Below are 27978 nucleotides of genomic sequence, written 5' to 3' on the forward strand. Positions count from 1 at the left end.
AGGCTTCAAACCAGGAGAATTAGCGCTTAAGATGGTCACTCAGACTAACAACAAGCAGGAAATGGTCTTCCTCAAATGGTCTTCCTAGTGGTGCTGGGACCACTGTCGTTCACCAGTTAAGTTGGACTCAGGAATTTGGTAGTACATTGGGTGGAATCCTATTAAAATGTGGGCGTCACAGCAGCTCCTAGAGAGTTGGTAAGAGAGTGCGCTGAGTCTTGCAGGGAAGGCCTGCCAAATTGTACTTCAATCAGACATTTATGAGGCCAGCCACCTTGTTCCCTTGGGATCGAGACCTCAAGCCAGGACCCAACAGAAGAATGCTGAACAGGTTGGAGCTCTCTTCTCTAAACCAGAGAGAAAGGAAGGGTGCTACGGTTTGAAAGATTATGAATGGTTTTGAATGGGACAGATGTCAACAGAGGGCCTTAAACATGGTCACAAATATATTGAAATGGGGTTTAGATTAGGGAGTGATTAGAATCTGGAATCCAATAATAAGAGGAGTATTTGAGGTGAATAGCATAGGCACAGTTAATGGGAAGCTAGCGCAGGAAAGGAACAGAAGGGCACGTTGATAGAGCTAGATTAAAAATAAAAGTTGGCAGGAGACACACTCTGGTGGAATAGAAAGACTGGCATGGACCATTTGGGCTGAATGGTCTGTTTCTGGGCTGGAATTTATTTGCATTACTTGACAACTTTGTTCTACTCCAGAGAGTTGTCAGTTTGCCCATACGACTACTCTCTGGAAATGGCATTTCATTTCACTTAATCTGAGTGCCAGGGTGACACCTTTGTCATGTGATATACCTAGCCCCTTTGGGAGGGCTGGGACATAAAGGACAGGAATTTAGGAAAAATGTTGTGATGTTGTTCTATTAAATCTCTCATTTCCTTCAATAAAGTACACAAGTGAAATGTTCCAAAGATGTCAGTCATTATGTATTGGTCAGCAGTCCTTCAACTTTGCCTACGATTGATTTCTGTGGGTGTCATCCCTTGTTTTCATTGAATATTCCTGTTTTACCATGACATATGATAACTGGAATACACATCTCCATTACACTTCTGACAATCCTCAATCTCTGTCCTTCTCAAGAGTGGCCTAGCCACATGGCGCAATAGTACAAAACTGACTTACAAACATTGTCAGAGCATGTTCCTCTTCCTGTTCCCGGAAGTGATCCAGATGTAAACATGTACAGACTGAGGGACCTGGAGGTACATGTGTATGGACCTTTGAAGGTCACAGGATATATTGAAAAAGTAATTAGTAAGGCAGATTAGATATTGAGCCTTATCAATAGTGTAGAAGTATTGAGTACAAAGGCAGTAATGTTATGCTGAATCTTTATCAAGTCCTAGTTAGGATTTAAATAGGGTATCACATCCAGTTTAAGTCACCGCTGTTAAACAAGGGTATGGGAGCCCTTGAGAGGATACAGAAGTGCTTGACCAGAATGCTTTGAGAGACAAGAGATTTGAGCTACAAGGTTAGCTTGGAGAAGCTGTGATTGTCCTCTTTGGGACAAAGCAGATTTGTATATGATAATGACAAAGAAACGTAATTACCATTTTCTGTAGCAGGACCAAGGAACCGATGTGGGGTAGGGGGTGGCGAGGAAGAACCCTTTTTTTCACAGTGGGACTGGTAATGCTATAGGAAATTGGAAGACGTCCAATGATTTCAAAATGAAATTGGACAGGAAATTGAGCAAAATAAACTTCTGGATTATGGCAACACAGCCAGGAGCTGTGGCTGACTGGATTGTGCTACGGAGTGATCTGAGCCGCAGTGAGCCTATGACGACATGTGTTTGTGTCCCCATTCCTCCATCCCAACATTTCCCTCAATAACACCACTCACCCCAACCCACTGTCCCATTTCTTTGGTCTCACCCCTGGCTCTAGGAATTATTTGACAAAGTATATGGTTAAGAAGCTGGGGACCAACACACTGGACCACAGGGCTAGAATGGTCGAAGTGGAGTTCGGGAAATATTTGTCATGTACGTGTTCGATGATGATCATCACAGCAGCCATGGTTTCCTCACAGGTTGGCTGGATCTGATCCTCTGGGAGGACAAAGTTATAGGTCCCATTGTCTCGGAGCTCAAATATGTATGGAAAGTCGATCCCAAGGTCAGCTACCCAGTCACAAGACGTGCCAGCAACATAGTCTGTGAAATAGAACAACATTTTAACAGATTGAATTATGCCACATGGTTCTGCACTTTTAAAGAAACCAAACTTTATTGTACATTATGATTAAATACAAAGAAAACTCTTAACACTATAAATTATAACTACGTATGGTATACACTGTTTTACTCTTTACTACACCCCAAAGCATTTCCTTATAAGACACATCAATCTTAAATTTCTGTAGGGACCACCTGTAACAATCCTCTGGGAATGTTTTTAATTATCCTCAGTTCCAACTATTCTCAGCAAAATTTGCATGGTTCTCTCAGACCCTTGTTCTGGTTACCTTTTCAATAGAATATAGGACAGTGCAGCACAAAAGTAGACCCTCACCCCATGGTCTGCACAACCATGATGCCATTCTGTTCTAATCCCAAGTGCCTGCACATGCTCCATATCCCTCTATTCCTTGCCCATTCATGTGGCTTAATGTCACTTAAACATTGCTATTTTACCTGCTCCTACCACCTCTCCTGGCAGCGCATTCCAGGCACTTACCAGGCATTAAAAAACATTTGCCTTGCTCATCTCCTTTCAACCTTCCCCCTCTCTTCCTAAACCTATGCCCACTAGCATTTGATATTTCCTCCAGGGGAAAAGGGCTCCAATTATCCACCTCATAATTTTAAGTACTTCTATCAGGTTGCTCTAGCAAAAGCAATCCAAGTTTGTCCAATCTCTCCTTTGGAACATAGAACATAGAACATTACAGCGCAGTACAGGCCCTTCGGTCCTCAATATTGCGCCAACCTGTGGAACCAATCTGAAGCCTATCTATCTTACATTATTCCATTATCATCCAAAAGTTTATCCAATGACCATTTAAATACTCTTAAAGTTGGTGAGTCTACTACTGTTGCAGGCAGGCCGTTCCACACCCTTAAAGAACCTACCTCTGACATCTGTGCTAAATCTATCACTCCTCAATTTAAAGCTATGTCCCCTCGGGCTAGCCTTTATAGCTAATATCCTCCAATTCAGGCAACATCCTGGTAAACCTCATCTGCACCCTTTCTAAAGCTCCATATCCTTTCTCTAGGGTGGCCAACAGAACAGCGTGCAATGCTCCAAATGTGGCTTAACTATAGTTTCACACAGCAGCAACATGACTTGCCAGTGTTTATACTCAATGCACCGACCAATGAAAGCAAGCAGGCCATATGCCTTCTTTACCACCTCATCCACCTGTGTTGCCACTTTCAGGGAGCTATGGATTTGCACCCCTAGATCCCTCTGTGTATCAATGTTCATAAGGTTCCTGCCATTTATTGTATACAGTGGTGCCTCAGAATCCGAATTTAATTCGTTCCAGGAGGCTGTTCGGATTGCAAAAAGTTCGAATTCCGAAACTATTTTCCCCATAGGAAATAATGGAAAGTGAATTAATCCATTTCTAGACCCAATAAAAAACATTTCCAGGACAGTTTTAACTGCAAATATATATGGTTAAGGTAAAATAAGATGAGTAAATGACCTAAATATCAACTAATAATAATAAAAACAAGAAATAAATGTACTAACATGAAAATAATTTCATTTACCTTAGTGAGGAGTGCTAATGGTGCATGTGGGAGCTGGGGAGGAGGAAGGAGGGAGAGGGTTTACTGCTTGAAGGATGAGTCACTTTCCATAATAACATCAGGTAACTGTGCTCTGGTGTTTGCTGTCTTTGTCTCTTCACTTTCGTAACACTAAGACCACTTGTAGAGGGCTGGGGCTCACTGGACAGACTTTCTTTCGAGAACCACCAATCCAAAATTGTCTGGTGTTGGCGACTTTTCAGAATTTTTCCGACGTGGTCAATCGCATTGTCATTGAACATGTTTATGCTCCTGTTGACCACCGCCTTGTTAAGATGCCACTTTTCAACAATGGCCTGTGTTTTAGACCACAGGAAGCACAGTGCCTTAATTTCAGCACTGGAAATGTTCCCACTAGTTCCCTCTTCCTCCTCTGAAGAAATTTCCTCTGCCACGTCTTCTTGCTGCGTCTTGTGGAGGTGCTGAAGTCCTTCTGTGGTGAGTTCATTCTTGTGATCCTCCACTAACTCCTCCACATCCTCATCATTCACCTCCAAGCCCATGGACTTGCTCAGAGACACAATAACAGGCACAACAGTTGGTTCTTTGAAGCCTTCAAAGTCTCTCCCTGCAACACATTTGGGCCAGAGTTTCTTCCAGGCAGAGATCATTGCCCTCAGAGACACTTCCCTCCATGCCTTGTCTATGATTCTTAAGCAATGTAAGATATTATAATGATCTTTCCAAAAGTCTCTGAGGGTCAGTTCAGTCTCGTTTGTCACCTCAAAGCATCTCTGGAACATAGCCTTGGTGTACAGTTTTTTTGAAATTTGAGACAACTTGCTGGTCCATGGGCTGGATGAGAGGAGTGGTATTGGGGGGCAAGAACTTCACGTTGATGAAGCTATATTCACCCCAAAATCTTCTTCCAAGCCTGGAGAATGAGCAGGAGCATTGTCCATCACAAGAAGAGCCTTCAGGGGTAGATTCTTTTCCTCAAGATAAGCCTTCACAAAAGGGGCAAACTCCTCATGAATCCCCTCAGTGAAGAACTGCCTGGTAACCCACTGCCCTCCACATAACATTAAGCTTAGTCTTCATAACATTGTTCTTTTTGAACACACGTGAATTCTCTGAGTGGTACACAAGCAAAGGCTTTATCTTGCACTCTCCACTAGCATTACCACACAACTAGAGAGTAAGCCTGTCTTTCATTGGCTTATGGCCTGGTAAAGACTTCTCTTCCTTAGTTATATCGGTCCTCCTTGGCATCTTTTTCCAGAAGAGGCCTGTCTCATCACAACTGAACACTTGTTGTGCCCCATGCCCCACAGTGTTCACAAACTCACTAAATTTCTTCACAAACTTTGCCGCTGCATCCACATTCGAACGAGCAGCCTCACCATGCGTAACAACACTGTGGATCCCAGTTCTCTTCTTAAAGTTTTCAAACCACCCCCTATTAGTCTTAAACTCATCACTATCAGCACTACTTACAGGCACATCTTTTTTAAGGTCAGCATACAGGAGCCTGGCTTTCTCACAAATTATGCCCTCAGAGATGGGATCACCAAACAACTGTTTTTAGTTTATCCACACTAAGAGGAGTTTTTCCTCTATAAACTTCGATCTCTTAGAGGTCAGAGTCGTAACACCTTTTGCCACATCAGCTGCTTTTATCACTTCTTTATTTTTCAGAATCGTACACACGTCAATTTAGGCATCTCAAACATGGCAGCGAGATCAGACACACGCGTACCATTTTCATGCTTAGCGATAAGTTCTTTCTTCAACTCAACTGTCGTTCTCACAGACTTCCTCTTACTCTTATTTGCTTCACTGCTCTTTTGGGTGCCATGGTGAATGCACAAAGGTGATCATTTAAAAAAACAGCACAAATCAAGGTAAAAACACGAGGTAAACTAGTGACGGACACACGAGAGATGCTACTTCCGGGGACAAACTGAACAAACAATGTGCGACCTGAATGGTACGTGGTGTTCAGATTCTGAAAATGCCTTCACGCTTTAGGGCAAAATTTTCTCAAAATAATTATTCGGAATACGAGTTGTTCGATCAATAGGGCGATCAGATTCTGGGGTCACCACTGTATTTTCCTTTTATATTTGACCTTCATCTGCCATTTCTCTGTCTAACTTTCCAACTGATCTATATCCTGTTATATTCTTTAACAGCCTTCCTCACTATCCACAACTCCACCAATTTTCATATCATCTGATAATTTACTAATCAGACCAACTACATTGGATCCTTGCAGGACATCAATGATAATAGACCTTTGGTCAGAAAAACATCCCTGCAAAACTACCCACTGCCTTCTATGACCAATCCAATCTTGTATCCAACTTACCGGCTCACCATGGATCCCATGTGACTTAATCATTTGGAGCAGCCTATCATGAGGGACCTTGTCAAATGCCTTAATAAAGTGCATGTTGAGTACAAGCACTGTTGTACCCTTAACGGTTATCTTTGTCAATTCCTCAATAAACTCAATAAAATTTTTCAGACAAGTCTTCCCCTGCAGAAAATCATGCTGACTTTCCTCAGTAAGTCCAAATTTTTCCAAATGTGAGTAAATCCTGTCCTTAAGAAACTTCTCCAATAATGCCCCTCTCACCGATATATGGCTCACCAGCCTAAAATTTCCTGGATTATCCCTATTGCTCTTCTTAAACAAAAGAACAACATTGGCTATTCTCGAATCTTCTGGAACTTTGCCTGTGGCTAAAGAGGATACAAAGATCTCTGTCAAGGCCCCTAAGGAGTCTTCTCCCTTGCCTCCCTCAATATCCTGAGATAGATTCCATCAGACCCTGGGGACTTACCGACGTTAATGGTTTTTAAGACACCCAACACCTCTTCCTTCTTAATGTTGACATGACCCAGAATATCAGCATTCCCCTCTCTAATCTTACCATCATCATTGTCCTTCTCCTTGGTCAATGCCAATGTGAAGTACTCATCAAGGGTTCACCCACTTTCTCAGGCCCCACATATAAATTCCCTTCTTTGTCCTTGAGTGGACCTGTCCTTTCCCTAACTATCCACTTAACCTAATAGACGTATAAAATGCATAGAGAATCTTCTTAATCCTACTTTCCAAGGTTACTTCATGGCCCCTATTAGCCCGCCTAATTCCCTGTTTAAGGTCTTTCCTGCTTTCTTTACTTACCTCAAGAGCCTTGCCTGATGTCAGTTTCCTTAACCTTACATATGGTTCCTTTTTCTAGCTGCTGCTGCTGTCTTCTGCAAGGCCATCTTCCTCAACAGTATCCAAAGCAGTTTAATTGGTCAAGAGAGGAATGGCCATAGGGAAGTCCTGCACTGCCTGCCTGTCTCTGCTGGTAGTCACCTCTCTATGTGACTGAACGATTAGTGTGATCACATACTTGAAACTCTTATCTATAAAACTTTCTGCCTCCTGTATGCTCTCCATTGAGTCCAGCTACCACTCCAACTGATCCATGTGGTTTGAGAGGAGCTGCGGCTGGACACATTTGCTGCAGACATTGTTGTGAGGGACATTTAACTTCTCTCTGATCCCCCACATCTCTAAGAGGAGCATACCACTCCAGGTGGTATCCTTCCCAGCTCCTTCCTCTCATTGTTTTCTTTTGCCTCAAGATTCTGTCTGGATTCTTCCACCAACTTCACATTTGGCAATTTTGCAATTCTCCACAAAAGGGTTAGACTCGAAGAGCCACACAGCACAGAACCAGATGCCTCGGTCCTACTCATCCATGCTGACCAGATATCCTGATCTGACCTAGTCCCATTTCCTAACATTTGTCTCCAAACCCTTCCTATTCATATATCCATTCTGATGCCTTTTAAATGTTGTAATTGTACCAGCCTTCACCACTTCCTCTGGCAGCTCATTCCACACAGGCACCAAAGTCAAACTGGGATCAAATGTCATCCACATTCCATATGCTAAATGTTGAAGTTAGTTTCTGCTACTGAAGTTAGTGTCTGCTACTTTGGCTATCTTCCCACAGTGAGCTCAGGGTCCAGGCTGCAACAAACTCCAATAACAAACACCCTGATAAACTTAAACCATTAAACCCCTTATGCTCCATCCATCTCCATGATGATGTAGCGTGCTCTAGGATTTACCTGCATGGACCTTAATTCCTCATTCCTTCTTTGATCTGATTAAATAAATGGATTACACAACCCTTCGGGGCTTACCTAAGTACAAAAGGAAAACATTTCTTTGTACTGCAATTAGTGAAATGATGTCAGATGCTATGTCTACTTAGCTACACAAGCTCACCTGCTGTTTCATGAACTTACCATCTAGACATTAGCCTGTTAAATCTACAAGACCTCAATGTTGTAAATGTAACAGACTTCCAGCATGTTATAGCTGCATTTACTCCATTTTCTACAGTTAAAAAGCAAAACAAAAAGCTGTTTACTCATACACATAAACCATAAACTAAGTATTTGCAATGGTACCCTCTCCAAGGCTAATCTATCTTTTGTGAAGGGCATAGCCTAGAACTTGACTTCCATTGTGTTGTTCATGTCTTTTGCCTCTTGTTCATATTTCACCTTACATAAGCGAGTTATTTTACGTTTAGTCACAAACACAAGAACCTCAACCGTTTGGGAATGCTTCACTTAAATGCCAAGACAATGAAATTCAATCGCTATTGGTCTGTGTTGGCGTCATAATTGAGACAGATCAGTCCTATTCCTGTATGACTACTGTAATTAGTCTCTCTGCAATGACATCAGCAGCCCCCTTTTTGATTTAAATGAAAATCAGTCCACAAATAGTGTCACTCAGCTGAGTGAGCAACACCTGAAGCGAGGTGGGATTATTAACAGAAATAAAGATAATATGTGAGGAGGGTTAAACTTACAGAGAACCTCTGATAAGGGTCCCACTTCATATTCTGTCCCGTGCTTCTGGTACAACGCATCAGCTGCCTTTCGTCCAACATTCATCTAGAAGACGGCAAAGAGGATGATCGAACAGGATGATGTTTAAATGTTTTTAAAGATAAAAACTTTTAAGTATTTTCTTCTTTTTCACTCTCCGTATTCGTAAATCTGGAATCAAAAGCTAGTAATGAATAATGGTGACCAGAATGACTACCATTGATTGATGTAAAAACCTATCTCATTCACTAATCAGCCATCCTTCCCTGGCCTGGCCTTCAAGGGACTCCAGACCCACAGCAATAAGATTAACTCTTAATTGTCCATTGTAATGTTCAGCTCATGAGGCATTAGACATCCTGGGGAATGTGAATAGAATCAATTATACATAGATGATCTGCAGTGAGTTGCAAAGATCGAATTGATTGAAATATTGAATTGGTCAGACGACCTTTAGTTGTATTTATTGAATCAAACAGGAGTGTTTGGTCTAAGTGTTTCACTGTATTGTTCTTGGTGATTATATTGAATAGTCGAAAAGTGTGGTGCTGGAAAAGCACAGCAGGTCAGCAGCATCCGAGGAGCAGGACAATCGATGTTTCGGGCATAAGCCCTTCATCAGGAATGGTGGGGGGAGGGGGCTGAGAGATAAATAGGAGGGTAAGGGTGGGGGGTGAGGGTGGAGGTAAGGTAGCTGGGAAGGCGATAGGTAGATATAAGTGGAGGGGTGATAGTGACAGGTCGGAGGCGAGGGTGGAGCAGATAGGTGGGAAGGAAGATAGACAGCTAGGACAGGTCAAGAGGATGGTGCTGTGTTAGAGGGTTGGATTTGGGATATGGTGGGGGGAGGGGAGATGAGGAAACTGGTGAAATTGATGTCATGAGATTGGAAGGTCCCAAGGCAGATGATGAGGCATTCTTCCTCCAGGTGTCAGTGTGGTTTGGATTTGGTGGTGGAGGAGGCCCAGGACTTTCACATCCTTGGCGGAGTGGGAGGGGAGTTGAAGTGGTTAGCCACAGGGCGGTAGGGTTGTTTGGTGCTTGTCCCAGAGATGTGCCTTGAAATGTTCCATGAGTTGGCGTCCTGTCTCCCAATGTAGAGGAGACCATATCAAGAGCAGTGGACACAGCATAGAACATAGAACATAGAACAATACAGCGCATAACAGACCCTTTGGCCCTCAATGTTGTGCCGACCTGTGAACTATTCTCAGCTTGTCCCCCGACACTATCCCATCATCACCCATGTCCTTATCTAAGGATTGTTTAAATCTCCCTAATGTGGCTGAGTTGACTACATTGGCAGACAGGGCGTTCCACACCGTTACAACTCTCTGCATAAAGAATCCACCTCTGACATCTGTCTTAAATCTATCACCCCATAATTTGTAGTTATGCCCCCTCGTACGCACTGATGTCATCATCATGGCAAAAACACTCTCACTGTCTATCCTATCTAATCCTCTGATCATCTTGTGTGTCTCTATCAAACCCCCTCTTAGCCTTCTTCTTGCCAATGAGAACAGACCCAAGTCTCTCAGCTTTCCTCATAAAACGTTCCCTCCAGACCAGGCAACATCCTGGTAAATCTCCTCTGCACATTTTCCAATGCTTCCACATCCTTCCTGAAAAATGGGGACCAGAACTGTACACAATATTCTAAGTGTGGCCGCACTAGCGATTTGTAAAGTTGCAGCATGATATTGCGGCTTCAGAACTCAATCGTTCTATGAATAAAAGCTAACACACTGTATGTCTTCTTAACAGCACTATCCACCTGGGTGGCAACTTTCAGGGATTTATGTACATGGACTCCAAGATCCCTCTGCACATTCATACTAGCAAGAATTTTTCCATTAACCCAGTACTCTGCCTTCCTGTTATTCTTCCCAAAGTGCATCACCTTACATTTAGCTGCATTGAACTCCATTTGCTACCTCTCAGCCCAATTCTGCAGTTTATCCAAGACCCCCTGCAACCTGCAACATTCTTCCAAACTGTCCACCGCTCCACCGACTTTAGTGTCATCTGCAAATGTACTAATCCATCCACCTATGTCTGCGTATGAAAATAACATACAGCAGTGGTCCCAAAACAGATCCTTGTGGCATACCACTAGTAACTGGACTCCAGGCTGAATATTTTCCATCAACCATCACTCACTGCCTTTTTTCAGAAAGCCAGTTTCTAATCCAAACTGCTAAATCACCCTCAATCCCATGCCTCTGCACTTTCTCCAACAGCCTACCATGTGGAACCTTATCAAAGGCTTTACTGAAGTCCATGTTTACCACGTCAACTGCCCTACCCTCATCTACATGCTTGGTCATCTTCACAAAAAACACAATGAGGTTTGTGAGACACGACCTGCCCTTGACAAAACCATATTGACTATCTGAAATCAAATTGTTGCTTGCTAGATGATTATAAATCTTATCTCTTACAATCCTTTCCAAAACCTTTCCTACAACAGAAGTAAGGCTCACTGGTCTATAATTACCTGGGTCATCTCTACTGTCCTTCTTGAACAAAGGCACAACATTTGCAATCCTCCAGTCCTCTGGTACCAAACCTGTAGACAATGAGTCTCAAATATCAAAGCCAAAGGTTCTGCTGTCTCCTCCCTAATTCCCAGAGAATCCTTGGATAAGTCCCATCTGGCCCTGGGGATTTGTCTACTTTCACTCCTTCCAGAATCGACAACACCTGTTCGTAACTAACCTCAATCCTTTCCGGTCTAATATCTCGTACCTCATTCTTCTCCTCTACAATATTCTCCTTTTCCTGAGTGAACACCGATGAGAAATGTTCATGTAGCACCTCTCCGATCTCCACAGGGTCCACACTCAACTTCCCACTTCTGTCTTTGACTGGCCCTATTCCTACCCTAATCATCCTTTTATTCTTCACATACCTACAGAAAGCATTAGGGTTCTCCTTTATTCTATTTACTAAATACTGCTCGTGTCCACTCTTTGCTCTTCTTAACTCTCTCCTTAAATCCGCCCTAGCTGATCTGTAACTCTCCATCTCCCCATCTGAACCATCTTGCCTCATCAACACATAAGCCTCCTTCTTCATCGTAACAAGAGATACAATTTCTTTAGTAAACCACGGTTCCCTTACCTTATCACTTCCTCCCTGCCTGACAGGGACGTACCTATCAAGGACGCACAATATCTGTTCCTTAAACCAGCTCCACATTTCCATTGTCTGCATCCCCTGCATTTTGCTACCCCATTCTATGCATCCTAATTCTTGTCTAATCACATTATAATTGCCCTTGCCCCATCGATAACTTTTGCCCTGTGGCATGTACCTATCTCTTTCCATCGATAAACTAATCGTAACCAAATTATGGTCACTCTCTCCAAAGTGCTCACCTATCACTAAATCAAACACCCGGCCTGGTTCATTACCAAGCACCAGATCCAGTGTGGCCTCCCCTCTTGTTGGCCCTTCGCCATACTGTGTCAGGAAACCCTCCTGTACACATTGGACAAAAACTGATCAATCTGACGTACTGGAGTTATAGCATTTCCAGTCAATGTTGGGGAAGTTAAAGTCCCCCATAATGACCATCGTGTTCCTTTCACTCCTACCCAGAATAATTTTGCTAATCCTCTCTTCCACCTCTCTGGAACTCTGCGGAGACCTATAAAAAACTCCAAGCAGTGTGGTAAAAGCAAATTACTGCTGGTGCTGGAATCTGAAACCAAAAGAGAAAATGCTGGATAATTTCAGCAGATCTGGCAGCATCTGTAAGGAGAGAAAAGAGCTGATGTTTTGAGTCTAACTGACCCTTTGTCAGAGCCTCTCTTTTGGTTCCAAACAGTGCGACTTCTCCTCCCCTGTTTCTAACCTCAGCCCACACTACCTCAGTAGACGAGTCCTCATCAAAGGTTCTCTCAGCCACTGTTATACTATCATTGACTAACAAGGCCGTGCCCACACCCCCCACCCTCACCCCACCCCCATCCCCCTTTTACCGTCTTGCCTGTTCTTAATGAAAGATCTAAACCCTGGAACCTGCAACATCCATTCCTGGCCCTGCTCTATCCATGTCTTCGAAATGGCCACAACACCGAAGTCCCAGGTACCTATCCATGCTGCAAGCTCACCTACCTTATTCCGGATACTTCTGGTGTTGAAGTAAACACACTTCAAACCACTTTGCCGTCTGCCGTCACATTCCTGTGACGCTGAAATCCTGTCCATGCCTTCCCTATTCTCACCCTCCTGTGCACTGCAGGTACACCTCCGGTTCCCATCCCCCTGCTGAGCTAGTTTAAACCCACCCGAATAACACCAAAAAATTTCCCACACAGGATATTAGTACCCCTCTGGTTCAAGTGAAGACCGTCCTGTTTGTACAAGTCTCACCTTCCCCAGAATGAGCCCCAATTATTCAAGAACCTGAAATGGTCCCTCCTGCACCATCCTTACAGCCACGTGTTCAGCTGATATCTCTCCCTATTCCTTGCCTCGCTACCACGTGGCACGGTTAACATACCAGAGATAACAACTCTGTTTGTTCTAGCCCTCAGCTTCCATCGTAGCTCCCTGAAATCCTGCCTTACATCCCTATCCCTCTTTCTACCTATGTCGTTGGTACCTACATGGACAACGACTTGAGGCTGGTCACCCTCTCCCTTCAGGACCCCAAAGGTACGATCCAAGACTTACGATCCAGCAGATGAGGTATTTGGATATGCAGGAAAATCTCTGCCAAATGTGATAATATCCTTTAGGGCCGGGGGGAGAGAGAGGGGGGGATGCAGGTTTTACACCTCATGCAGTGGCAAGGGAAGGAGCCGAGTGTGGAGAGTGGGTTGTTGGTGGTTGGTGGGTGGTGGTGTGGACCTAATGAGGGAGTCATGGAGGGAATGTTTTCTGCAGAATGCCGATAGGGGTGAAGAGGGAAATATATCTCTTGTGTCGGGGTCTGATTGTAGGTGGCGGAAATGGCAGAGGATAATGCACAGTATCCAGATATTAGTGGAGAGGAAGCTGGGACTGGGGGGGTTCTATTATGGTTGTGGTTGGAATGGTGGGGTTCAATAGTGGAGGTGCAGGAAGTGGAGGAGGTGCACTGGAGGGCATTGTTGATCAGGTGGGAAGGGAAATTACAGTCCTTGAAATAGGAAGCCATTGGGGATGTCCTGGTGTGGCACCATCGCCCACCTTTTCCTCCATTCCATTAATTACTGTATCAACGCCACCTCATGCTCCCACGAGAAGGTCAAACAGTTCATCAACTTCACTAACACCTTTCAACCTGACCTCAAGTTCACCTGGACCATCTCGGACACATCCCTTCCCTTCCTTGGCCTCTCCATCTCCATCTCCGGTGACTGACTCAACACAGACATTGACTTCAAACCCACCGACTCCCATTGCTACATGGACCACCCCTCCTCCCACCCCAACCTCCTGTAAAAAGGGTATCCCTAACTCCCAATTCCTCCACCTCTGCCATATCTGCTCCCAGGAGGAGCAATTCCACTTCAGGACATCCTAGATGGAATCCTATTTCAAGGAATGCAAATTCCCCTCCCATGGGGTCAACAATGCTCTCTAGCGTATCTCCTCCACTTCCCACATCTCCGCCCTTGAACACCACCCCTCCAATCTCAACAAGGATAGAACACCCCTGGTCCTCACCTTCCACCCCACCAACCTCAGGATACAAGATATTATCCTCCACTATTTCCACCACCAACAGTCAGACCTCACCACCAGAGATATATTTCCCTCCCCATCCCCATCAGCATTCCGCAGAGACCATGCCCTCCGTGACTCCCTTGTTAGATCCACACCGCCCACCGACCCACCCTCCACTCTCGGCACCTTCCCTTGCCCACCGCAAGAGGTTTAAATCTGCGCCCACACCTCCCCCTCACCTCCATCCAAGACCCCAAAGGATCTTTTCCCATTCAGCAGATATTTTCCTGCACATCCAAACACCTCATCTACTGTGTCCGTTGCTCCCACTGTGGTCTCCTCTACATTGGCGAGACAGGATGCCAACTCGAGGAATGTTTCAGAGGACATCTCTAGGACACGCGCACCAAACAACACCACTGCCCCGTGGCCGACCACTTCAACTGCCCCTCCTACTCCACCAAGGACATGCAAGTCTGATCTCCAGCATCTGCAGTCCTCACTTTCTCCTGGTTGTAATGAATATTCTGGCTTATTAAACGATACAGAGGTGCTGCAGTTACACATTATGCTCAACACAGTTCTCAATCCATAATCTGGGAATAACTATCTTTACCAGGGTTTCCAGAGTACGTTCACTGTAAGTAAGGGCCCTCTGTCCCAGTCAGCCTGATGCCTACCTAAGGAGCATCTGGGTTAAATACGAAACAACGTAGACTCCCACCAGTCCCCTTCCCCAAGCTGCTGATGTTGATATCTCACCATTTCCTCGTGGTTGTTGGGCGTTATGTTTTTGTATCCGTAAGGGGTAAGGATCTTTTGACCGTAGGAGTGAATGGTCAGGTAGCACAGTACATCACTTAGATGCTTACGGAGAAAAGCAGCAACTGCAACGGTCTCTGGTTCAGACTCAGGTGCTGAACCACAGTAAGTGATTGAACAGCAGTTTCTTGAAGCTCCAATACCTGTAACAAAAGATGACGTGCATGATTTCAAAGGAAAGCAACAAATAGGTGTGTGCTTGCTTCTACCATTCTGGTCACTTGTGAATGCTGTACTACATTACTCAACCATTGGTAGCTGTGTACTCAGCTGCCTCGGCTCTAAGTGTCTGTCCTCGAGACAAAGCAATCCTTGACTGAGTACAGCATCAACAATGCAAGCAAGATTGAAGCCAATGGGAAGGAAGGGGTAACTCTCCACTGGTTGGAGTCATGTGACCTACCGGAACGATAGGAGGGAAGGAAAAGGTTGTGCAGTACCACTGTTAAAAAGAGATGAAAAGAGGACAATTGTGAGAGATGACCTGAGCTCAGATGATGAGGAGTCCATTCGGGAGGATATAATTAACAGCAAGCAAAAAAAGTCAAGGGTAAGAGTCATGTATAGACCCAAAACAGTAGCCACACTGTATAAATCAACAAATAATAGGAGCTTGTAAAAATAATAATGGTTATTACAGACAAGTTAAACAGGTATTTTGTATTACAAATTAAGCATCAACACCATCACTTGAGAAGTATTATGAACCAAACTACTGGGGCTCATGACAGATAAGTCCCCTGGGCCTGATGGTTTGCATCCTAGGATTTAAAAGGGGTAGCTACAGTGATAGTGGATGCATTGATTGTAACTTTCTAGAAATCCTTGGATACTGGAGAAGTACAGGAGAATTAGAAAACTACTGATGTGTCACGCTTATTCAAAAACAGAGAGAGGCCAAAAGGCAGATAACTATAGGCTAATGTATACTGTTGGAAAAATTTTAGAATCAGTTTATTTTGGAGAACCAGTCGATGTGTTGTGTTTGGAGTCCCAGAGGGCAATTGACAAGGTTCCTTACAAAAGGTTAAATCTTAGATGGAGGGATCATGGCGATGGATGTAGAATATTGACCAGGTTGGAGTACTGACTGATGAGCAGGAAACAGCAAGCAGAATTCCACAAGGATGAGTGCTGGGATAGTGACTGTTCAGAATATATATTAACAGCTTGGAGAAATGAAATGAATGCACTGTAGCCAAATTGCAGATGACACAAAAATAGATGAAAAAGTAAGTTGTGAGATGGATACCAAGAGTTTGCAGAGATATTAATGGGTGAAGTAAGTGGGCAAAAACTTGGCAAATGGAGTATAACATGGCAAATGTGAAGTTATTCATTTTGGAAGGTTGAACAAAAGAACAGAGTATTTAGATGTAGAAAGCTGTAAGACAAAAAAAATTTGTGTGTGGGTGGGGAACTTGTGCACAAAACACAGAAAGCTACCACATAGGCACAGCAGGTAATCAGTAAGGCGAATGGACTGTTGACCCTTATTTCAGTGGGATTGGAGAATGCAAAGTCTGACTGTAACTGTACCAGGTGTTAGTGAGACCACATAAGCAGTACTGTGAGCAATTTTGGTCTCCTTGTCGAGAGAAAGATATTACTTCATTGGAGGTAGTTCAGGCAAGGCTCACTAGGATGATCCCTATGATGATCCCCAATATGGAAGAATTTTCTATGAGCAAAGCCTAAACAGGTTGGGATTCCAGACACTGGAACTGAGAAGAATGAGAGGTGATCTTATTGAAACATGTCACATTCTTAAGGGGCTTGTCAGGGTAAGTGTTGAGAGGATGTTTCCCCTCATGGAAAATTCTAGGATGAGAGGGCACAGTCTCAGAATAAAATAGTGCCAGTTTAAAACTGAGATAGGGAGGAGGTTATTCTCTCAGAAGTTTGTGAATCTTTGGAACTCCTGACCACAGAGAGCTCCAGGGCAGAGTCCTTATCTGTATTTATGGCTGGAATGGATAGACTCTTGATCAGCCGGGGAATCAAGGATTCTGCGGAAAGGGCAGGCAAGTGGATGTGAGGAATGGTGGATGAGCCATTTCGTATTGAATGGAGGAGCAGGCTTGAGGGGCTGAATGGCCTACTCCTTTTCTTGGTTCTTATGGTCTTATTGTCTATTGTCTTATTTAAGTGTAATTTTTAAAATTCTGTTGACTATTTCCAGTGGTTTCTGTTCTTAGTTCAGATTCCAGCACATGCTCTGCATCATGTTATCAACTACTGGTGATTCATGGTTGGGATACAGTACGGTCACCCGTCCTCTTTTCTGGACATTTTTAATCAACCTACTCAAAAATGTTATGACACACCTCTGGAACAAATGGGACTTGAACCCAGGACTTCTGGCTCCAAGGTAGGGACAATGCTACTGCATCACAAATGTCCTTACAATCCTCTTTTCCCACCTTGTAAAATAAAACTTTAGTCAGGTTGGAGAAGCCCTGGTGACGCAAAAAGAAAATCAAATAGCCATAAGCTTTGCAAAACTGAAATGGACACTTACCAAAATGAAATCAAAATCTTGTTCTCAAGAGTAATATAAAATACACACAGGTGTCATAGAGATGGGCTATTTGGCCCGTTCATGTGCTCCAACCCCTGTGGTGCCCACCGGTCTCTAAAGGCCTCTATTGTGCCAGTGAACATTGCATACCCCCTCGCAATGAACACCTGAGGCATGGATATAACCACAGAGAAGGAGACTGCTCTACCAGCATTGCTGGAGGATACGCCAATATTGATTCTTAACGAGAAGAGGCATTTGCCTTGCACATCATGGAGCCTACTGCATGACAGAAATAGATAAAAGTTATGTCTCCTTCCTATCAGAAAGATGTTGTGAAACTTGAAAGGGTTCAGAAAAGATTTACAAGGATGTTGTCGGGTTGGAAGGTTTGAGCTATACAGAGAGGCTGAACAGGTTGGGGCTGTTTTCCCTGGAGCGTCAGAGGCTGAGGGGTGACCTTACAGAGATTTACAAAATTATGAGGGGCATGGATAGGATAAATAGGCAAAGTCTTTTCCCTGGGGTCTGGGACTCCAGAACTGGTGGGTATAGGTTTAGGGTGAGAGGGGAAAGATATAAAAGAGACCTAAGGGGCAACTTTTTCACGCAGAGGATGGTACATATATGGAATGAGCTGCCAGAGGATGTGGTGGAGGCTGGTACAATTACAACATTTAAAAGGCATTTGGATGGGTATGAATAGGTAGGGTTTGGAGGGATATGGGCCAGATGCTGGCAGGTGGGACTAGATTGGGTTGGGATATCTGGTCGGCATGGACAGGTTGGACCGCAGGGTCTGTTTCCATGCTGTACATCTCTATGACTCTATGACTCTAATTGTAGAGACTATCACGAGCATGGTAGGACTCGACTTTCTCTCTGTCAGGACCTTAGGCTGGACCACCTCCCCCAGAAAGACGATAAGATATTGTCATATTGGATGGAGGTTTATGCAGCTTCAACATTATCTTGTTTGGAATCATTACCATATATAATACTCTGCTGTACAGAAATTTGGAGACAGGCACAGACAGTATGGGAATTTTACTTACTGCACCATTCCACATTAAAATTCCTGTTGAGATCAGTGCCCAAACAAGTGCTGCTTTGACACGGTGACATTGATTTTCTCCATAAGCGGTCCTAGAGATAGAAAAGGACACAGCAATGGTGAACTAGACTGTGACACATTTCACCGAATTGCCTTTGAAAGCATTTGCGCCAGCAAGGTAATGATGCATGATCAAGGAGCATACTTACTGTAGTCCAGGAATTAACATAACCATCAATATTCAGAACTGGCAGAATGTAAAAGTCAATGTGCTGGAGGAATCGGTCCGTTTGAGGATCTGCAGCGTAGGTCTGTAATATCTGGCACACACACAAAAATTAAATCATGAAAAGTTCATCCTGATTGCAATTAATGCTATCAATGATTGGAGACTCTGTTACAGCAATCAGCAAGTGCTCCATTCCTCAGCACTGCTGACACTTCTCATCATGTAAAAATAATAATTTAAAGAGTATAATTCTATGTGTTAATAATAGTATATTGGAACTTGTCGCTCTTGTACGTCTCACTGTTAATCTAGCAGACTATCTCACAGTTTCAAAGTAATGCCTTTCTATGAGGAGCAGCCACTTTCTCTACATGTGTTAGCAATACATGTGACTCTAAAATTAACAAAACCCTCAGCAAGATTGCAAGCTACGCAAGAAAGATTCGCTCTGTCAGCCATTGCACACGTTTACCTCATTCTGAAACCAGGTTTGTTATTTGTCAATCAGTCTGGATCTCAGTTCTCAAGATTTGGCCTCACCAGTGTCCCAAGGGTTTGAACCTGAGTGTTTCTGTTGTAGATCTCCAGTAAGGGGACACTCACCTCCTTCACAAACCACTGGCAGAAAGCAGGAGCAATCCATTCCCTGGCGTGAATTCCGCAATCCATCCAGATAATCTTCTTGGGTTTATCAGATCTTCTACTGATCTGCAAACAAAACAGATGGAAGATGAAGGGGCCACTGGTTCTGATGTTGATTTGTGTGGGGTGATTGGGATCACAGCATCTCGCAGGAGGAAGAATGATGTGTAGCAAAGGCTTTGGTGCCAGTGCGATAGAATGACAGACATCTGCCAACTGGAAATTTTCAGTGTCCACCCAGAGACAAATATTTTGGCTGGAGGAACCTTTGTAGAGGACATGAATGACCTTGTTACAGGTTTTAGGTTTGTTGTTGTCTGGATGATATCAATTGTCTTGATGGTACCTTAAAATGGTTCCATGAACATTTCTATTAAATGATTTAAGAGGATAAAAGAGCTTGCAATTCAAAAATTTCACTGAGCTCCCGTGAAACAATGTTCTCTCCAACTTTCTAACTGTTAACAAACAAAATAAAACACTGAAAAGTCATCCTACAGGTACATCAAGCAATTAGAGAAGGGGAAAGAGAAAAGGAGTCCGTCATTTAGGACTAAGACACAGATGCTCCGATATTGAGTGTATTTAAGGTTGAGGTGGACAGGCTGTTGGTCTTTCAGGGAATGAAGTAACCCAGACATTGGCAGGAAAAAGGATTTGAAATTTAAAATTGACCATGACCATGGTGAATTGCAGTGCGGACTCAAAGAATGAAATGGTCTGCTCCATCTCATTTGGGTATCATTGCCCATCCCCATTTGGCCTTGAGGAGCTATGGCAAGCTTAAACCTCTGCAGTCAGTTTGCTGTGAGTAGACCCAAAAGGGAGGGAGTTCCAGGATTCTGACCTGGCAATGCTGAAAGAACAACAGGACGATGACCGGTTTGGAGGTGTTCCCATGTATCAGCTCCCCTTGAACCTCTAGATGGTAATGATCATGGTTTTGGAAGATGCTGTCTCAGGTGCCTTAGCCAATTTATGCAATGCACCTTGTAGGTGGTACACACTGCAGCTACTGAACATCGGAGGTGGCGGGAGTTGGATGTTTGTGAATGTGGAGTCAAACAAGTATCGTGGATGCTGTCAAGCTTCTTGATTGTTACTGGAGCTGTAGTCATCCAGGCAACTGGACAGTACTCAATCACACTCCTGACCTGTGCCTTATAGATGGTGGACAGGCGTTCGAGGAGTCAGGAAATACGTTACGTCCTACAGTATTCCTAACCTCTGACCTACTGTTGTAACCTCTGTGCTTATGTGGTGAGTCCAGTGAAGTTTCTGGTCAATGGTAACCCACAGGATGTTGACATTTAGTGATGTAATACTATTGAATGTCAAGGGACAATGGATAGATTCTCTCTTATTGGAGATGGTCATTGTCTGGTACTTGTGAGATGTAATTGTTACTTGCCACTTGCCAACCCAAGTCTGGATATTTTCCGGGTCTTGCTGTATTTGGTAATGGACTGATGTAATGGGGAGACATGGTGTTACAATTAAAACCTTATTCATCTGACCTCCCAAGACTTTAGCTCAAATTCAGGCATGATCGTGTGGAACATATGTTCAACTTTGAATATCTGATTGGCATGGACAGGTTAGATTGAAGGGTCTGTTTCTACGCTGTACATCTCTATAAATTCTATACAGGATGTTCAACACAAATTGTGCAGAAATCCTAGTCTTTCAGTTCCAATCATTAACTGAGCCCAGACAGACATGATGAATGTCTTTGTTCACACAATTCCAATATCTAATCTCAACTTCTTTTACATTGCTATCTGGTACTCCAACTATTTCAGTAATTGGGAAGGTGACTGAGATGGTTCAAGGATAGGAAGTATGGGAAATTCTGTAGCCACATGGATGCAACAGGGTCAGTGAGCTGCTATGTGGTGAAGTCCATTGCCAGAACAATTATTGGTAAGGGAGGTTATGAGAGGGCTAGTAATGAGATAAAATAGGAGGTAGAACATTTAAATACACTCTCTGAATACCTTCAGATAATACATTGGCCGTTTCTGGTAGGTTATCCCCAGTAGGTGCTGTGTCACCAGCTCCTTATAGTTTTCCTTCATTTCTTCCATCCACTGGTAGATCTGAGTGTTTGAGAAAGAAACAGTGAAGGATGTTTTTGAAGTGTTAAAGGGAAAAGAGTCAATTCTTTCCTCTTACGTAAGACTTACCTCTTCCATCGGGTGATACTTGGTGTAGCTATATGCTCCAGTGTCGAAAGGCTGCTTATCCTCACGCTGTATCTGCCTGTCCAGGAGATCTTGAATATTCTGTGTCAGAACGCTGATTAATAAGAATGAGACACATTTTTGCATAGGGTTACAGAGGCTACATGGACCGCACCAGCCATGCCAGTGAGTATGTTCCACTCGAAAAGCCTCCCTCCATGTGACCCTTTACCCTTATCTGCTTGCCCAGTTTCATCTTAAATGCATTTGTACCATTCACTTCAACCACTCACTGGAACTGAGCGTTCCACATTCTCCTTACTTTTTAGGTAATGTAGCTGCTTCAGAATTCCCTATTGGATTCTTTGGTGACTATCTTATATTGAAGGCCTTTAGCTAAACTCTCCCCCACAAGAGGCAATTTTCTCTCTGTATCCAATCAAACAAAGCCTTTCACAGTTTGAAAGACTTTGGTTGGGTCACCCTTTGGCCCTTCTCTCAACAGGAAAGAGATCCATTTCTGGATATCTAAACCCACGCATAAGGAGGAATGGCTCCTCATTTCCATTCTAAACTGATCCCCTCTAATTCTAAGGCTGTGCCCATGGTGTTAGTATCTTCACCTGATGGAAACAATTTCCCAGCATCCACCCTTTCTAAGCCATCCATTATCTTGTAAGTTTCTATTAGATCCCCCCTTAAACCTTCTAAACTCTAATGAATACAATCCCAGGATCCTCAGCCATTCACTGTTATGTTAGGCTTAACATTCCAGGGATCATCTGTGTGAATCTCAGTTGGACATGCTCCAGTGCCAGTATGTCCTTCCTGAGGTGTGGGGCCCAAAACTGGACACAATATTCTAAATGGGGCCTAACCAGAGCTTTATAAAGTCTCAGTAGCACGTCGCTGCTTTTACATTCCAACCCTCTTGAGATAAACATTGCTGGTGTTATGCCTGTGAATCTTCTCTGAAGCCTTGCCAATGTCTCAATATTTTTTTAAAATTCTAAACAGTACTGCAAACAGTACTGTACAACAAAAGGTAAGTATGGCGGTTTAGATTAGATTACTTACAGTGTGGAAACAGGCCCTTTGGCCCAACAAGTCCACACCGACCCTCTGAACAGCAACCCACCCAGACCCATTGCCCTACATTTATGCCAGACTAATGCACCTAACACTATGGGCAATTTAGCATGGCCAATTCACCTAACCTACACATTATTTGGACTGTGGAAGGAAACCAGAGCAGCAGGAGGAAACCCATGCAGACACAGGGAGAATATGCAAACTCCACACAGACAGTTGCCTGAGTTGCTAGAGATCTGAAAGAGAAACAAAACGTGCAGGAGAAACTCTGAGGTCTGGCAACATCTGTGGACAGATTGTACAGCCAGAGTGTGATGGGCCTGTGGAATTCATTGCTATGGAGTGCAGTCGAGGCCGGGGTGTTAAATGTCTTCAAGGCAGAGATTGATAAATTCTGAATCTCACAAGGAATTAAAGGATACGGGGAGAGTGCGGGCAAGTGGTGTTGAAATACCCATCAGCCATGAGTGAATGGTGGAGTGGACTCGATAGGCCGAATGGCCTTATTTCCACTCCTATGTCTTATGGTTTTATTCTCATGTGTGAGTTTAGATATCCAGAAACGTTGATAGACTGGATCTCTTTATAGAGCCTTATAGTGCCAGGGACTATGGTAAATATGAATATATAACTACAAAATAAAACATGTAGAGGTGTTGCATAAGTGTAAAGCCTGGAGTGTGTGCTCAAGTCAGCCTAATGTGACTGAGGCCTGTCAGGTGACAAAAGGTGAAGAAAGATAACCACGGCACAATGTGAGGGTCTGCAGCAATCCAGAAGACAATTGTGGCAGAGTCTGATTGGTTAAGGGGATATAATGTCGGCTTAGTGCGATTGGTTATACTAATGTAATGGGGATATAGCATGGCTTTTAGAACAACATAACTTTAGAGTACTCTCGCTGTTTGGGGACTTTCGGAGTTGGTTTCTCTGATGACCACAGCTTTTCTTTGCAAGTAAAAGCTTGTCATCTTGAGGAATTACCTGTGTCACCTGGTCATTCCTAAAAGGTGCCATCAACCTTTTTCGTGCTGCGAGCAGGGTTGGAAAAAGACCTACACAAAGGAGGCAGCAGCCCGAGGGCGCTTCCAGGTCCATCAGGGATTCTCCTGAGCCTGATAGAATAAGGCTAACCACCCACAAAAAGAGATAAGCATTTTGCTGATAATTCAGATTAAATTCTATTGAGTGAAAGAGGTCCTCAGGGATGCAGAAGTGCAGGAAAGCTGCTGAAAGGTCTCTCCAATTCAAAGAACCAAAGAGTCTGGTAATAAATTAAAATTTGCGGAGACTCAGAGTTTTGGTCAAGAAAACTGTGCAGTGGGGTGGGTAAGAATAGAAAGTAGAAATTGCTAATATAAAATTCCTCGTAGTACTGGTAAGCCCCACCTCACTGGTCGCAAGGATCTGCATGGGCAGGGCAGTGCAGTGTTAGTAAGCCCGCATTGGTACCACCTCGCTGGTTGCGAGGGTCTGCACAGACAGGGCAGTGTAGTGTACGTACATCCCTGTGGTTACCACCTTGCTGGTTGTGAGGATCTGCTCGGACAGGACAGTCTAATGTTAGTAAGTTCTGTGGATACCACCTTGCTGGTCACAAGGGTCTGCACATGTAAGTCAGTGTACTGTTCGTAAATTCCTGTGGATACTGCCCCGCCGGTCGTGAGGGTATGCACGTGTAGAGCAGTGTGAGAGAGAGCGAGAGAGAGGAGCTCTGACTCAGTGCTGTTTTCCTGGCTGTTTGCAGAAAGGTTCATGTATGTGTATCTGAGATAGAGAGAGAGAGAGACTCTGAGTTCAACCCTTTGTGATCTGGTTTGAATGCACATTTGTTTATTGGTGATTGAATGTTTGTGTTTTGTTCCCTGGAGCTCGGATCCGGGAGTGTTTTGATGATAATATGAACTTTGAGAATTTAAGATAACTATTTTTAAGGATTTTTAAGGAACCATCAGTGATAAGTAAGTTCTGCGGATACAGCCCTAGAACAGTAGGGGTCTGCATAGGCAGAACAAATGAGGATAGATTGTCTTTGTTAATTAATTGAAATCAAGGAAGTTAGGGACTGACAGATTGATAAGGGATGATTACAAACTGTAGAGTTAGGGAATACTCATAATAATTGATGAGACACTACCAGACTTACAAGGCGAAGAGGAGTGAACTGTGAGAAAAGAGGCAATAAGTGAGCTGGACTGAAATATAGGTCAAAATTAATAAAGGAACTCCAGTTGAAATATTGGGTAAAAAAATTCTCTGTCTCAAAACATGACATTGTGAGGATCTCCGAGAAAAGGGAAAAAAGAACTCAGAACTTATTAACCAAAAAGAAGGTACCTTTGATATAAATGTCTGTGATGAAATGGAAGGATTAATTTAAGAAATCACAAATCAAGAGATAATTCTAAAAAGAGAAATCTGTAAAAGGAACTGAAGATAGAAATATGAAAACTTTTCAGAAGAGAGGGAGAAAAACTAATAAGAGTGTACCAGGCGCCTGCAGTGACCAGGCAGGCGGCTAAAGAGCAATAAAAGCAGTCTGTGAAAACTGAAGGTCAGGCAGACAAATCTCTATTGTATCCTGGTTTGCAGGAGCTAGATGAACTGCCACCTTACTCAAACACAGAATACACAAAGCAATGTCCTTTGATAAAGGGTATGGTGGAAATAGAAGAGAAATTGCATGGGTTGATGACAATGACGAGAAAGATAAACTGAACCAGAGAAGGGAGGAAGCGAAGGGGTTAATCAAGGAAAGGCAGAATGAGAGAAAGATGTTACAGGAGGAAATGGAAACAAGAAAAATACAAAGGGGGAACTTGGAGGAGGACCTCAGGTTACTGCGGACAGTATGAGAACAAAAACAGTACGGGAAGTTTCTAAACTCTACACAGAGTATTGATCGGGGTCAGAGGGAACATGATCCTCTGAAGGGGCAGAAGGTTTCCATAAGGGGAGGGTCTGAATGGAGCCAGCAGAGGATGGATAGAATGACTTGGAGATAGAATCAGGGTCAGGATTCAAAGGGGACTGCCTGGATGAGGATGATAGCAGGGAGAAAGAGACCCACATACAACTAGAATGATGCCTCTGCTCATTAAAGGGGGAGGTGGGGGGGGGAGGAACACTCACAATATATTCCCTGGGGAACCCAGGATCTGAAGGGGCTGAGAAATGCATTGCCCAGTATACATGAGGGTGCAGGCAAATGGATTAGAGCCTTTGAAGACAAAACCACAAGACAATTGTTGGCTATGGGAGATTTGACAGCACTGCTATTATAGGTGACAGGGTTCCTGAAGTTAGGTTGCAGTCTAATGCAGAGGCACGAACAACTTGCCTCGAAAATATTGTTAGAGTTGCAAATGGAACAGCTGAGAGGTCCCCTTGATTTAAGCAGTTATGTGTCACAGGCAAGTTTATGAGGTTAAACTCCCTAACTTTGATTTTTCTGTAATGTGAGTGCCTCATTCCCCTTACAAGCAAGGATTAAACAAAAGCTGCAAACTGAGATAGGAAGAAAGTTGGAAAATGTTCGTGTGTGTGTGTGCAAGAGAGAGAGAGACTGAATATTTTGTAAAAAAAAATTATTGAAATTTTAACCCACCCATTCTTCATGACTGCTCTACTGTCAATTTCTAACTAGTCACATTTTATGTTTAGATGACAACCAATCTTATTTAAATTTGAATCAGTTTAATATGGAGGAAGACGGCATTACAATTTGACACTAGTATAAACCTACTTCCAAATTCCCCATAATTTGATGTTACTGCCAAATATCAATTTCACCCCTTTCACCTCATTGGACTAATCAAAGATTAGACTAAAGGCAGTAAAAGCAGTAGCTCTGTAAGTCCTGGCCTCGGCAAGTGTCTCCTCAATTCATTTTAATAATCTAAACCTAACATTGAGGAAAATCACCTCAAACTTTAACAGTTGCTCATTGGGTGGAGGAATTACATGAATGTTATAGAATCTAGTTTAAAAATTTTAGAACTGGAAGAATAAAGATAGATCCAAAATATCCCAAGCTAACAATATTGTTTGCATAATATTATACTGGCAGAAATATTGTTTTCGTTTCCGACTCATTTGTTTCCATTTAAGACTGCTGCATCTCATTGGTGATTATGGAGTGCCAGTTGTGACTTTATTCTATATCAATTTCCCTCCCTCACTGAGAATCGAAGTTTGGGTTGAATATTACGTTGTGAAAATCATGTATCAAAACTTAATATCCTATTGTTAATATCTGTGTCTTTGGATTCAGCCATTATTTGTGCATTAGAAGTATAAGGAGTAGACAAGACCTTATAATGCAGCTGCAGGTTGATTGAGACCAGCATACCCCACTAAGGGCGGAAGCCACCTCAAATGCTTGACCACTGCTGAGCAACCCTTTCCTGAGGGGACCCTGGAAGTGGGGACAGGCAGGCCCCATTGCTACACCTTTGGGACTGGGAACAAGACAGCAGATTACATCCTGTCACAATGCAAGGTATGTGCTCAGAATAATGTTAGAAAGGGAATATTGACGCCCTTAAGTCACATACCAGTGCTCGAAGGACCTTTTAAACATTGGGTGATTATCTATGTGGATATGATAAAGACAGTGAGAGGGAAAAGATATATGTTGGTGGTGATTAATAGATTGGGTGGAGGCAACACCGTCTGAAGACTCAGGTGCTAGAACGGTTGTGAATTTTTTTTAACAAATGAGCAGAGATCAATGTAATAGGTAATGCCCCAATGCGATTACACCTTGTAGAAGGAAATGCTGCCTTGTAAGTGACCTGTGTTACCTCAACTGTACTAGCAATGCGCCCTATTGTCCATATTGGTGTATGTTATACCAGGCATCTCCCCAAATAGATCAAAGTGAACTCATCCGAAAATGTAATTACAGTCCTCCTTCATCTACCATCAAAGACAACAGAAATTACCAATACAGGCCCTTGGCCTCCTTCACTATCTGGGCTTTGAGTGTTTCACGTGGCGTGGTGACATCCTGGTCGGTCATTTTGTGAGAAGGTGCACCCGGGCATGGGACATCACACACGGTGTAGTGCCTGTTGTAGGTGTCGCACTCCCAGGTCGTGCATTGGATGCCCAGCTTATCTCGATGG

At 43.5% G+C, this 27978-nt stretch overlaps 1 protein-coding gene across 1 annotated transcript; it reads right to left on the minus strand.

The window, feature by feature from the left end:
- Positions 1-1917: 1917 nt before the first annotated feature.
- On the minus strand, positions 1918-27872 carry LOC132817655 (carboxypeptidase O-like). The gene is made up of 9 exons (XM_060828155.1): positions 27796-27872; positions 21761-21872; positions 21572-21673; positions 19536-19640; positions 18913-19023; positions 18705-18795; positions 15069-15271; positions 8624-8708; positions 1918-2183 (listed from the first exon to the last, which is right to left on the minus strand). Exons 1-9 carry the CDS (start codon positions 27870-27872, stop codon positions 1918-1920), a joined length of 1152 nt encoding a protein of 383 aa, XP_060684138.1.
- Between the last annotated feature and the right edge of the window lie 106 nt (positions 27873-27978).

The sequence above is a fragment of the Hemiscyllium ocellatum genome, chromosome 7 (assembly GCF_020745735.1).
Source record: "Hemiscyllium ocellatum isolate sHemOce1 chromosome 7, sHemOce1.pat.X.cur, whole genome shotgun sequence".
NCBI lineage: Eukaryota > Metazoa > Chordata > Chondrichthyes > Orectolobiformes > Hemiscylliidae > Hemiscyllium > Hemiscyllium ocellatum.